This window comes from Cyprinodon tularosa, unplaced genomic scaffold (assembly GCF_016077235.1).
Source record: "Cyprinodon tularosa strain WSP-4 unplaced genomic scaffold, ASM1607723v1 ctg104, whole genome shotgun sequence".
In the NCBI taxonomy this organism is placed as follows: domain Eukaryota; kingdom Metazoa; phylum Chordata; class Actinopteri; order Cyprinodontiformes; family Cyprinodontidae; genus Cyprinodon; species Cyprinodon tularosa.
The window spans coordinates 559,008-573,439 of NW_024037827.1; the positions used below are offsets into that span (position 1 = coordinate 559,008).

The following is a 14,432-nucleotide window of genomic DNA, read 5'->3' on the forward strand; positions in this document are numbered from 1 at the left end:
AAGTAATTTTGGGAAGGGGTGAAAATACTGGTTAGCTGATTGGCCTATGTTGGTGATAGACGGGCCAAATAAACCAATCAGATCAACGAAGCATATGACGTACTAACAGAGTGACGACGAAGAGGAGCCAAATGATAGATCAAACTCTTGCCGAAACCAGTCGGGAGAAGAGCAAAAACATCTTTTCCTCTGAGAAAAGCCTCCAGAGCAGTGTTTTGCTCTTCTTTCAATGGAGAAATACTCTGTAATTCCGATAAAACTTGCTCGATAGCCACGCTAACGCTAGTTTCATCGGCTGAAGCCGCCATGTTCTTTAGACTGAACTGTCGCGCTTCTCGTTGCGTCACACCTCAACCCGCCTCAAAGCCAACGCTGATTGGACGTTCGTTTGGTGAACGGCTCCAAATTTTCTTTAATGGAGAGTCTCCAGACTGATCTGCGAGTGAAACCTTGAAAGCTTGCGAGATCAGGATGGTCTCACCAGGCTACCATCCCATCAGATCATCCATCTATTAGGTGAGTGCGTAAAGGTAGACTGATTAGTTTTCGTCTGTTAAAGTTGAGTTTTTAAAATAACCTTCACTTTCCTGGAAAGTGACCAGCCTTCCATATTCAGATAAAATCTGACTTTCTATGACCATCATAAAAAAAAAAAAAAAAAAAAACTTGATAGCTACTGTTGTTAAGGTTGTCACGTTTCTTGGGTAAATCTTTCTGCCTCCAGCTAGCTCCGCCCACAGAAATACATTTCACTGTTTATCAATTGAAAAGGGGTCTATAGAGTCAGACTGTAATGATGATAGGAGAGTTTTAGGTGTCATGGATACCAGGAGGTTTAAAGGGTTGATGATGTCTTCGTCGACGCATCGAGGATTTGAAGTGCCGTCCAAATGGATCTCTGTCAGATACAGAAGCCATTTTCCATTCGCCACCTCTTTCGGCCAATCAAACTCCACCTCCAGGTTGCCAAGGTGACCCAGCGGCTTCCCCAGAATGTGAACCTGTTGGAGAAAACCTTATTGCATTTGCTGCTTCTCAGGTCTAGAACATGCTGGAAGGTCCAGACAAACCTGAATGGTGAAAACCACCAGACTGCCGACGTCCTTCGTGGTCTTCATGGCCCGCTCACCCATCACTTTACCACTGAAGAAGATCGGATCCAGTGGGAGTCTAGCAGGGAGCAGCCAATCAGAACACAGCTTGTGTAAAATGAGGTTTTGCTCGTTTTTGATCCACCAGCACAGAACCAGTTATTGTGATCTAATGCATTAAATATAAACTGAACATAAATAAGACATGTTAAAATTTTCTACACTGCAAAAATCTTAAATTAGGTGCATTTACCCCTAATTTAAGTAGGTAAATTAGATGATTTGCTAATGGAATTAGTGTTTTTACTCTTTAAATAAGATAATAAGATAATATGCACTTGAAATAAGACAATACAGATGTTTTTATCTTATTTTAAATGTAAATTGTCCTGTTCCATTGGCAAAGTGTCTCACTTACCACCTCACTTCAGGACAAAATCCATTATATTTATTTTAACAAAAAAATGCTGATTTATGGAAACAAATTTTTTGCAGTTGAAGTTATCATTCTTAAGCTTATTCTCCCTAGATGGCGCCAAAGTACTGTACCTAATACTAATGCCATAGCACTGTTTATATCAGCTTTTAATACATTAAACAAAGAGATTAAAACATTCAATATAAACTTTATTTCTATGACCAGATGACAGATGAAGAAATCAAACAGATGTGATTTAAGAAAGATAAGGCCAACAGATACTTTCTTTTATATCCTTATGTCTTCTGGGATCTTAACCAATTTCTCTGTGATCAACTTTTTATGCCAAACTACTGAAACCAGAAAAGTGCCTGTTTTTCGACCAATTGTACATCAGTATAAAGTGTTGGTTCTTACGAAGTAATAGCCGCCTGCAGAGAATACTCCACCAGCAAGGTGACAGAGACCGGAGACAAGTTTGACTGCTCACTGAGCCTGAGGACACACAGAGACACATCAGCGTCTGTCTGCACTGACTCAGACGGAGACGTGTGGGAGGACATCTTACGTGGAGAGCAGCAGCTGAGACTGGATCTCTCTGGTGTCCAAAGCCATCTCAGATGGCTCGAATTTAATGAACACCTGGACCTGGAACACAGTAACAGGGAAAACAGTTTTAGTAGAGGTCTGTTAGCACGGATAAACCACGATAAGAGCTACAGGAACAGTTCTTCACCTTCTGGTTACTTCTGAAGGGATTTCCAAGTGGGCAGAGAAGGGTGTCACCTTCAACAGTACAAACAACAGCTCCTGACAAAGCTCCCTGAAACAGGAAAACATGAAAAAACTCGGATCCTTCAGGGTTTTGTTAGGGTTCTGTGAATCTTTGTACTAAATGATGTGTCCTTGGAATTGTTCTGATTGTGACGGATCAGGTTAATATCTGATCAACTTTGGTATAAAGAAACTCTCTTTAAGGGAGTTATCACCAGGAAATCTGATTTTTTTTTTAAATGTTAAAATAGTTGTGCTGGTGTTTGGCTTCTAATAAAACCTCCCGGAAAATACAAAGTTTGAGAGTGTTGCTCAAACCAGATAAGCCTCCAAAGCGCAATATTGGTATTGACATCGACACTGAAAGGGTGCCAACATTCACTGATGGCAACTATTAAGCAAGGAAAGTCGCAACTGGTTGTCCTAAAAGTTGCTACATGATGTCATTGCCTAAGTCGCATGTTCAGTAATGCTTTAACCCGTTGGTAGGAGAAAGAAATATCAAAATCAGTAAGACAGATATTGATTTTAAACACTCTAAATGAATCCCTAAAGGGATCTCTATCAAGTCGTGGCGTCCTCTTCCACAACATCTTCGTCCCCGCTTTCCTCCTCTAAATAAAAAATGGATGACGGAGGAGACTCATCCACGACCTCCGACACTAAACTCTCCTCCTCTTGCATGTTTCCGCTGTCCATAGCGTTCCTTGACAGCGTCGTTTCTAAGTCACCAATTTAGTGCTACTTGGTCCCAATGGACTTTCCCATTGGGAACCTGCTAGCACTAAGTTGCTAACTGGTTAGCAAGATGCTTCTGAGACACCAGCCACAATCAAACTTGCTTGCGAAGCTTCCGCCACAACAATCCTGCCCCCTTGATAAATGACCAATCACATTTTTTATATTCACTCGTGTAAAGTCGTGCCCAACTCTGGAGAATTCGGAAACGCAACGGTTGGGACACCCGCTTCCCTATGACTTTAAGTATTTGATAATATTTTGCCAGAACCAAAACGACGTAAATCAATCTCGCTATGTTATCAGATTCAACTGAAAGACCGTTAGCAGATTCTGGTATGTTTTTGTTAGCAGATACACACACAGTGGATGAGGCTGTGCATGAATAAAATGCAGGGTGGATCTTTGTTAGTGCAGTAGTTTCAAAAATATTATGTTTACTTGTCACATAGGGGGAGGCAGTGGAGGGTTTGCACAGACGAGACTCATTCTCTTTGTTGCCGAGTCTGATTGCAACAATCAGGAACTCGCCTTCTGGCAGCAGGTAAGTGCTGTTGTTTGTCTGAATCTTTTACCTCTTGTGTAAAAGGCTGACCAACAAGGGTAAATAACCCATGGCTAACTGCTTATGCTGCTAACGCTGAATCTAGAAGAAGAGGTTCAATTTATTGTCATTACATCGTCACTTGCTTGGACTCCGGAGTAAATGAGTGAAGGTGGGATGCTGACGTTGAGCACAGTGTCATGAGCGTCCTCTGCTAGTCGACCTCGTGACGCGATGTTGCTGACATTGACCTCCAGAAGTAACCTCCTGATGCTGCTGGTGTAGTTCAGCAGCTGGCTGCCATTATGCCTGGAAAGAAATGGATGTCAAGAACTTGAATGTGGGTAGAACAAACCTCTGAAGGGAGTTGCTTATTTTAATTAAAGTTTTACATCTTCTCCCTCTTTGCCTCTTTTGCTGTATTTCTGCAGTGCCTCATTTTGTCTGAACTCTATAAAGCTCTGATTGGTAAAGAGATGACCCGATCAGCTGTGTCACTCACTTGGGGAAGGGTTCGTTGTTCTCATCTGTGAACTGGGCCACCATGTGAAGGTTACTCTGACAGACATTATCAGAACCGCAGGCCTTTTGAAAGTGGATCTGAATAACGAGATAAAAAGAAATGAAAGGTTCTAAGTGGTTCTGTCAGTACTAATGTGTGCAATACCTAAACATTTTTAGTCTATAGCTCTGTTTTATTCTACTTTGGCAGGTAATCTTTAATTTTGAGCTCAGTTCTATTATTTATGCCTAGAAATTGTATTTAAACTAGAGAGTTTAACTCTAGAGTCCTGGCTTTAGTGTCTTATTTATATTTTTCTCAAAGCTGTGAATCATGCAGAGATTCTGACCTGGGTTCTGGTGGGTTGAGGTTTCCGGCTGAGAACGGGGAAGCGTCTAAGGTCTTGAACTGTGTTGCTCCTGTTGGGAAGGTTTTGATCCAGAGAGACACTGGTGGAGAACACCAGAGGTTCCACCACGTTTCGGATGTTACTCTGTTGAATGCAAATCAGCAAAGCAGAACCTGAGAGATCTTTTTTTTGTTGTTGTTTTGTTTAGGCTGATATAATGATGAACATAGCAGAGCAGCTGGATGGAGACCAACAGTAGTAGCCATTCAAAATGTCCCCACTTCCCTTGATGGGTCCTTGGCTGGTCCCCTACAATTCTTTTTTAAACATCAATATTTGTATGAAAATATTCATTTTGTCATGATTTGTGGACATTAAGATCTAAAGAGAAGCACCTTCTTCTGGTCAGACCCTGCAATTCAGTGAAAGGGTGGAGTCAGAGTAAGAAAATATAGGTATGCCCAGGAGAAGGAGGGAGTGGCTGGAAGTTGGACGGGATTCTGTAGGGAGTTGCAGGGAAGTTGGCTGCCATTTGGCTGATGTTTGACTGGGAAAGGCCAGTTTGAATGGCTGCTACTCTATAAAAACAGACATAAACTGGATTTCTTTTTCTCCATCAGGACTGAAACATGTCAGACCACAATGTCCGTAAATCTCCATCATTAGAGATGAAAGTAGTCTGAACCCAACATGAAGACATCCTGAAATAAATCCTAATCATTTTAGAATACTGCTTTAGCACTCAGTAGAAAAACTTTAAAGCTGTTGTGCTCCTCTTACAGGCCCAGCATCCACCAGCTTGTTCTGAAGAGGTCTGCCTCAGAACGGTTTGAACCAGTCTCTAACAGCCTGTTTTTTTTCTGTTTAAGCTCTATAAAAACAAGAATGTGGACTCTGTCACCAGAAGGCTGATTAACACTGCTGACAAATGTCGCAGTAACATTTCTAGCAACTTATCTCTACCAGCAGAACTTCCTCTGACTCAAATCAAGGCAGTTTCCCTGATTACAAAGCTATCAGAACTCTACACAGCAACACTGGGCCTTTTATGAAGAGATAAGCATATTATATTAATAATTATGAAAAAGAAGCAACTATGTATAACCAAACAAAGCAGCATTTAGTTGAAACACTGTTTTAATGCATTGATGTTGTTGTTTCTAATAAGCTTAGATGCCTGCAGGTGGCGCTCCCTCTTTTTCTGTGCATAACTCACCAGCAGTCCAACTCTTAAGGTTTTACACTTTCCGTTCCTTACTGACAGGATACTGGAGAACATGCTTTCTCCGTTGTTCTGGAAACGGAGGCGGGGCGTGAGGCTGGTGACATCAGCACTCACGGTAAGGTTGACAGCTGCAAGGCAAAAACAGACAAACGTTAAGATGTGAAAACACATATAATCAGCTTAAAAGGAATCATAAATGATCCTATTCTGCATTAATGTTGCAGCTTCAGTTTTTATGGAATCAACAACTGCGTCACTTCAGGAAGCTGCTGATGAGAAAACCACAGATTAAAGAACTACTTTGTTTTTTCTTCAGAATACACAGAACTTCAATGAGTGAGCTTAATTTTACAGATATTCTAGAACAAGGATGCCCAGGTTAAACAATTTAGATTCAGGTCTGTGCAGAAGGGGTAGCCTATTTCTACAAGTTTGAAAGACAGCAGCTTTGAGGGCGGGACTTTGGCATTGCTGCCCTAGAAGATCCAGCAATCTTGAGGATCATCTCTTCTTCGACAGGGAACTTCAGAGTCACCAGTGCAGAGCTTTAAGCAAGAAAGGCTCCAAAGAAACAACTTGTTCCCCCTAAAAAGAAAAAACCCAGGATGTACAGGGAAGAAAGTCAGAAGACTGGACAAGAGTTATTTCCTGCAGTGGATCAGTTTTTTTAACATTTGGGACTTCTTGAGGAAAAAAAAGGTAGAGAGTTACTACAATTTTGTAAGACGCCAACAGTAAAGAATCTTGAACCAATTAGTGGGGTTAGTTCTCCAGCAAAGTAATAGTTCTCCTACTAGTTCTGCAAAATGGTATTAAAGGAAAAGTCTGGTCATGTTCAAAATTAAAACTTCTGAAAGTACTTTTAAATTATTACATCCTGTTCAATTAATGATAAGTGAAGAAGAGTAATTTCATCTGAATGTGCTTTACTGGAGGCATCCATGTTTGTCAAAGAACACTACTGCCACCTACTGGTTAGTGACATTGTCACGGTGCGGTATCGGCTGTTGATCAAGTCCCAGTGCTGTATCTGGTGTTTGTTACAACGCGCTATTATCCAAGTCATCTTGAAAACATTCTTCTTCCAAATGTTGGCTACATATTACGGGTTTTTTTTTCCTCCAGCCAGAAGTTTAATGGCAAATCCTCCCTCTTCAAGTTGGCGATCCAATTACAAACCCGTCCGTGGAGGATCAGGAATCAGAAAGGTGGAATAACTCTTTATTTTTCACTTTTACCCGATGTATTCCAGCATCCAGCTGCCATGCACGTGGGCATTGTCAGTTTCACTATAGCTCTGGTGAATTTCAATGGTGAAGTCCTCTGGAAATCTTCAATAATTGTTGTTGATTGCAGATGTGTTTAGTAGTTCCCATTGATTTAGCTTGGAAAGCGGGGAAAATGGCGCTAGGCTTACTGCACCGTGACGTCACTGCTGGAAGATGGCAGGAGGGAGGGGCTACTATATTTGGGCAAAAATGGCCGCTCCCAGAGTCATTGATCGCGACAAAAACATTTTTTATTTTTTTTACTGATAATTCATTAAATCACTGTGAACATATTAGTTTAATGTATAGATAATAATCCATTCATCATTCCTTGCTGAGCGTTTCCTTTAAAACACCTTCCTGCAGCAGTTTTCTCCAAAGTTTTAGAAACAGGTTTGTGATAGTGCAGGATAGATAGTGCAGTTAAAAATTTTAAAGAATCTGCTTCACTTTCTCTCTCCTCTGTGTCACTGAGCAGTGCTGCAGAGTGCAAAAGCTTAGCTTATTCCCCTTCACAGGTTGATGATTTTGTTGAGGGGGTTGCTAGTTCTCTGCGTATTGCCTTAGACAACGCAGCTCCTTTGAAAATGAAAACCGTTAAAAATAGAAAGCTTGCTCCTTGGTTTAATGCAGAGCTGCGTACTTTGAAGCAAAATGCTAGGAAACTGGAGAGAAAATATCGCTCCACAGGCCTGCGAGAGTCCTTCCTAGTCTGGAAAAATGGTTTACTGCTGTATAAGAGGACCCTTTGTAAAGCAAGAGCAGCATACTTCTCCTCATTAATAGAGGAGAATAAGAATAATACTAGATTTCTTTTTAATACAGTTGCCAAACTCACCCAGAGCCAGAGCTCTGTTGAACCGTCCATTCCACCTGGTCTTAGCAGCAATGATTTTATGGGATTCTTTATAAATAAGATTGATCTTATTAAAAATAAGATCATAAGCACTCCTCTATCCGCGATTGTACCTGAGGTAGTCATGGAATCTGAACCGGGTTTAGACTGCTTTGATCCAGTTGAACTCTCTGAATTAGCAAAATTATTGTCTTCATCTAAGCCTTCAACTTGTATGTTAGATCCAGTTCCAACCAGGTTATTTAAGGAGGTATTCCCTTTGATCTCCTCCTCCATTTTAGATGTGATTAATCTATCTCTGTTACAGGGATATGTACCTAAAGCTTTTAAGGTTGCTGTAATTAAACCTCTGCTTAAGAAACCGTCTCTTGACCCAGATGACTTGGTCAATTATAGACCTATATCCAATCTTCCTTTCTTATCCAAAATTCTTGAGAAAGTAGTTGCCAAACAAGTTTGCGATCACTTCCACCATAATGAACTTTTTGAAGAGTTTCAGTCTGGCTTTAGAGCTCATCATAGCACTGAAACAGCTCTGGTGAAAGTCACTAATGATATTCTCATGGCCTCAGATAATGGACTTGTATCTGTGCTCGTCCTGTTGGATCTTAGTGCTGCATTTGATACAGTTGACCATAATATTCTTTTAGAAAGACTGGAATATTTTGTTGGAATTAAAGGAACAGCTCTAGACTGGTTTAAATCTTATCTATCTGATCGAATTCAGTTTGTTCATGTTAATGATAGATCTTCAACACGCTCAAAGGTTACCTGTGGAGTACCACAGGGATCAGTGCTAGGACCAATTCTCTTTACTTTATACATGCTCCCAATTGGTAGAATTATTAGACAGCATGGGATTAATTTCCACTGTTACGCTGATGATACCCAGCTATATCTGTCTATAAATCCAGATGAAGCTAACCCATTACATAGATTACAGGCATGTCTTGAAGACATAAAAACCTGGATGACTCTTAACTTTCTGCTTCTGAATGCAGACAAAACAGAAGTTATAGTCTTTGGACCAGAGTCTCTGAAAAAGAAGCTGATTAGTCAGTCACTTCATTCGGATGGGATTAAACTGATTTCAGATAATAAAGTAAAAAATCTTGGTGTTATTTTTGATCAGGACCTGTCATTTAAATCCCATATCAAAGAGGTTTCTAGAATTTCCTTCTTTCATCTGAGGAACATTGCAAAAATTAGAAATATCCTGTCCAGGGGTGATGCTGAGAAACTAGTCCATGCATTTGTTACTTCAAGGCTGGACTATTGTAATTCTTTACTATCAGGAAGTCCACAAACTGTAGTTAAAAGCCTTCAGCTGATCCAAAATGCTGCAGCCAGAGTTCTAATGAAAATTAAAAAGAGAGATCATATCTCTCCTATCCTGGCTTCTCTTCATTGGCTTCCTGTTAAATCAAGAATAGAATTTAAAATCCTCCTTCTCACATATAAAGCCTTAAATGGCCAAGCTCCATCTTATATCAGAGATCTGATTGTTCCTTATGTTCCTAACAGAGCACTTCGCTCTCAATCTGCAGGTTTACTAGTGGTTCCTAGAATTTCTAAAAGTAGAATGGGAGGCAGATCTTTTAGTTATCAGGCTCCTCTCCTGTGGAACCAACTACCAGTTTTAGTCCGTGAGGCAGACACCCTGTCTACTTTTAAGGCTAGGCTTAAAACTTTCCTTTTTGATAAAGCTTATAGTTAGGGTGGCTCAGGTTATCCTGAGCTATCTCTATAGTTATGCTGCTATAGGCTTAGACTTTTGGAGGACATAGGGACCCCCATTTCATCATTCTGCTTCATTCTCTCTCTGTTCTCCTATTCTGCAGAATCTGTTAGTTCAATCTCTAACCTTCTGCTCTCTCTGCTTTTCCTCAGAGTAGCTTTGCCTCGTCTGTTCCTGTTTGGCTGTGACGTCATCCTGGAAAGAAACATCAGCTGTGCTGCTTCCATCAACACCCTTGTTTATAGATGTTGGAGATCGGCCTGTTTTCCTGTGTGGTCCTGTTTCTCTGACCGTGACTGAGTGGATGTGCTCTCTTCGTCCTCTGGCATGGGAGCTGCCTTGGAGCTCGTCTGCCTGGCTGTGTGTTTCCTGGACGGGGCCGCCTTTTACAGCTGCCTTTTGTATCTATGCTTCTTTTTCTATGTCTGCTTCTGTCTCCTTGAACCCCAGTCGGCCTCGGCAGATGGCCGCTCACACTGAGCCTGGTTCTGCTGGAGGTTTCTTCCTGTTAAAAGGGAGTTTTTCCTCTCCACTGTCGCTACAAGCATGCTTAGTGTGGGGGATTGTATTTGAGTCAATGAGTCAATGCAATCAACTGGTTTTCCTTAGATAGAAAACTTTGTATCAATTTGACTGTATGATCTGGTTGAACTGTAAAGTGCCTTGAGATGACATGTGTTGTGAATTTGGCGCTATATAAATAAACTGAATTGAATTTAATTGAATTGATAATTTGTGGAGATTCCAGCATAACAGGTCACCGTGCAACAAGGCTTAATTAACTGTTAACTCCTCGATAACCAGCCTGCTTTAAAACTGGATCAGCAGCTGGTAGTAAAAATAAAATGAAACCAAAACTCTTCCAAGTGATCAATAACCAGCTCCTTGAGGAACTCCACCTGTGATCTATCAGTTTCTGTATAGACTGTTTAGAGTCTGTGTCTCACTGAGAAAGCCAAAGGAAGTTAAATCCGGAACATTTTCCTGGCTTTCATATAATGAAGCGTTTAATAATCAGATTAGGCTGAGAATTGTGCAGCGTAAATCAGGTTAACAAACCCAGGGCATATATTTCTATGGTCACATGATAAAATTCAGAAGATGTAGACGGAGCATAAGCGTTAAAACTATTTGATCTGAAATAGAATAAGCCTGGATGTTATTAGGATTCACGCATGAGAAACGATAGTTTCTACTCTCAAATGATAATCTCTCCACCTCATCAGCACCTGATTGATGCCCAAGGGTTCGTTCACCTCAGGACGTCACTCAGGGAGCGGGTCACCTTGACTCTGAACGATACAGAACACACACACTGCTCCGCAGAGCTAGAGAGTGTGTGTCAGATGGAATAATATCAGTTTATTTAATGTGATTTATCATCCACAGAAACACCGGGACACCCAAGGACACCATGAAGTCATCTGCCGGGTGGGTGGAGTAGGTGTTGTCATAGCAACATGGTGACCTTTCTCAGATTGGACAAATTAACGGCACCCAGCGTAGATGCTCTGCTCATCAAGGGTTGTGTGCGCTGATTAGCAGCAGGAGCTAATTAACAGCACACACAGGAAGCAGCTGTCGTTTACAGCTTAAAAAAGCTTATTGCATCATCCAGCAGCTGCAAGACACACTGGAGGAGCAGGATTAAGATCTAGATTGACTCCACCAACATGGGCAGTGAGGGTCAGCTAGATATTATAACCCCACTCAACCTTTGGAGCTGCAGCTTCCAGGTGATGAAGCAGACATTTTGGGAATTCTGGGCTTTAGCAGCAATACCCTGTAGATAGCACACCAGACTTCATTCATCTCATCAAGTCATCATGTTTAGATTGGTTGGAAAGAAAACCTGCAGCCACACGGCCCTTTCTGGAACCACTTTGACACCCCTGCTTTAGAGAGATGGCTGTTAAATGGACAGGTTGATCAGAAGGGTTATCGACTAAAAGATAAAGAAGGGACTCTGCTTAGCCTGGGATTTTGTTCTACGCTACCATAAGGGAAGTCTTTTCTGGGTGCTTTTTTTCTTGGGGAAATTCTTTCTAAACATTTTACTCGGACATAAATTGAATACCATTTTTTGTAATGCGACAGCTCCTTTTTTAAGGAATTGTTGGCAACATTATTTGAGATAATAAGTCCAGCAGTCCTCCAGTAATCTAAGCTATAGGCTTAGACTTCTGGAGGACATAGGGACCCCTTTTTCATCATTCTATCTCTATTCTATCACTCTGCAGAATCTGTTAGTTCAATCTCTATAGTAGCTTCATCTGGTCTGTTCCTGTTTGGCTGTGACTCCATCCTGGAGAGAAATATCAGCTGTGCTGCTGCCATCAACACCTTTGTTTATAGATGTTGGAGATCAGCCTGGTTTTCAGTGTAGTCCTGTTTCTCTGACTGTGACTGGCTGGATGTGCTCTTTTTCAGAATCAGAAACAGAAATACTTTAATAATCCCAGAGGGAAATTACTACTTCATCCTCTGACATGGGAGCTGGCTCGGAGCTCGTCTGCCTGGCTGTGTGTTTCCTGGACGGGGCCGCCTGTGGAGCTGGTTTACAGTTGCCTTTTGTATCTATGCTTCTTTTTCTATGTCTGCTTCTGTCTCCTTGAACCCCAGTGGGCCTCAGCAGATGGCCGCTCACACTGAGCCTGGTTCTGCTGGAGGTTTCTTCCTGTTGAGTTGAGTTTTTCCTCTCCACTGTTGCTACAAGCATGCTTAGTGTGAGGGATTGCATTTGAGTCGATGCAATCGACTGGTTTTTCTTAGATAGAAAACTTTGAATCAATCTGACCGTATTATCTGGTGAAATGTAAAGTGCCTTGAGATGACATGTGTTGTGAATTGGTGCTATAGAATTAAACTGAACTGAAAATTAACTAGGTAAAGAAATATCCTAATCTTTGTGGAAACGAGGCCATCCCTTAATGACGTGCCTCAAAAATGAGGCCGTAAACTTAAACTCTTCCCTCTGACCGGCAGAAGCTTTTCAGCATTCGTCTACAAATAGAGCCTCACCTTAAGTGAAGGGATTAGTGTGGAATTGATGTGTCTCGTATTCTCATCCCCAACATTGACAAAAAAAACAGAAGTTTATGCTGATTATAGCTGGATAGCAAACTTTAGATCCGTGGTGTAGTTTTTGTCACAGGGACCAAAGATGTCATGTTTAAAGAATTCATAGACCAACGGATTTATGATCAACTTTCATTCAGTTTTTTTTTATTTATTTTTTTATACCTATCCAGCAGTCTTGGTCAATTCTGTCTGCCCCAGCGCTAGCAGAAATGTCAAAGTCAGAAACTGACTCTAAAAACTCCAACACAAGACACCTTATCTGGGGAGAGACAAGCAGACCGCCCCCCCTCTCCGTCTCTTCCTGTAGGCCTCTCCACAGTGAAGAGAGTAAAGACCCCAGGCTCTGTGTGGAAGTAAGTCTGACTATTTTCCAGCCAGTATTGCTCCACCTCCTGCACATTCCCATTCTCCTTCTCTCCCAGCAAGGTGACATTCCACGTCCCCAGAGCCAGGTTACGTTTCTGTGGATCAGGTTGCCTCTGCCTTATTAAATGAAAAGGAATAAACCCAGTTCTCTTTTTTTAACCTTATATTGTCTTTAGATAACTTTTAAATAGTTTGGATCTCCTCTTTTAAAGGCCTAATCTCATTGAAAATTGAAACCTAACATTTTATAATTGTGGATCTTAATCAAGAGTCTGGGCTTCCAAACAATAGTTTCTTGAATTCTGGTTTGCAAAATCATCCCAGGGCCACACTTTGGACACCCCTCACTCATGATGTAAATAAAATAAAAACTCACAAAACAAATGCATATTATCTATAAAACATTATGCAGTATAATTTTAAATCATGATCAGAAAATGCCTTTATATTGATGTTTATATATGTAATTTATGTACACTACCGTTCAAAAGTTTGGGGTCACATTGAAATTCTTGTTTTTAGAAATGAAGGCTAATCCATGCGAGAGGTTGCTAAGAAATTGAGGATTTCCTACAATGATGTGTACTACTCCCTTCAAAGGACAGCACAAACAGGATACTGCGGGTACCATTTAATGAAGATGCCAGTTGGGGACCTGTGAGGCGTCTGTTTCTCAAACTAGAGACTCTAATGTACTTATCTTAGAGGCTGACATTTTTTCGGGAATCCCACGGGTCACGGGATTCCCGTGGGATTCCCGTGGGATGGGAGTCAGTATTAGTAACGATCACGTGATTGGGACGATACAGGATTAAACATTAACGGGAGCAGACGGAAGCGGGAACAAACCAATAGTAACTAAAAAAAAAAAACTAGGATCGATGCCAAAAAATAAAATAAAATAGAGAGAAAAAAAATCCAGTACTGGCGCCGCCATTTTGTAGTTTTTTTCCTTGAAGCCTACACTATAATGGGAGTCAAAAAACTACACTACCCAAAAACCAACAGTGCTTCCGCTCTGAGTTTGTCACCCGCGCTCAAAAGAAATTCAGATTCATTGTATTGGCATAAATCTTGAAGACAACAGGAATGGGAGTGGTGCAGGAGCGGGAGTCATTCTGAATGGGAGTGGGAGTAATTTCACCAGGAGTGGGACGGGACAGGATTTAGATTTCTACTCTGGCCCGGGATCGGGACGGGACACTATTTTTTTCTGTGGGAGTGGGACGGGACAGGAGTGAAAATCCACTCCCGTGTCAGTCTCTATCTTCTTGCTCAGTTGTGCAACGCGGCCTCCCACTTCTTTTTCTACTCTGGTTAGAGCCTCTTTGTGTTGTCCTCTGAAGGGAGTAGTACACACCGTTCTTAGCAATTTCTCGCATGGAATAGCCTTCATTTCCAAGAACAAGAATAGACTGTGGAGTTTCAGATGAAAGTTCTCTTTTTCTGGCCATTTTGAGCGTTTAATTGACCCCAGAAATG

General features: G+C 41.3%; 1 protein-coding gene across 1 annotated transcript in view; it reads right to left on the reverse strand.

Annotated features, from left to right (window-relative positions):
* The window catches only part of LOC119781753 (integrin alpha-3-like), a 53,962-nt gene that overhangs the window by 6,553 nt on the left and 32,977 nt on the right, over positions 1-14,432 (reverse strand). The window contains exons 15-23 of the mRNA XM_038282289.1: positions 5,633-5,769; positions 4,417-4,560; positions 4,068-4,165; positions 3,700-3,874; positions 2,246-2,332; positions 2,078-2,157; positions 1,927-2,004; positions 1,071-1,170; positions 828-1,001 (exon numbers count right to left, since the gene is read on the reverse strand). Of these exons, the coding sequence (XP_038138217.1) occupies positions 828-1,001; positions 1,071-1,170; positions 1,927-2,004; positions 2,078-2,157; positions 2,246-2,332; positions 3,700-3,874; positions 4,068-4,165; positions 4,417-4,560; positions 5,633-5,769 (1,073 nt within the window). The remainder of the gene's footprint in view (positions 1-827; positions 1,002-1,070; positions 1,171-1,926; positions 2,005-2,077; positions 2,158-2,245; positions 2,333-3,699; positions 3,875-4,067; positions 4,166-4,416; positions 4,561-5,632; positions 5,770-14,432) is intronic.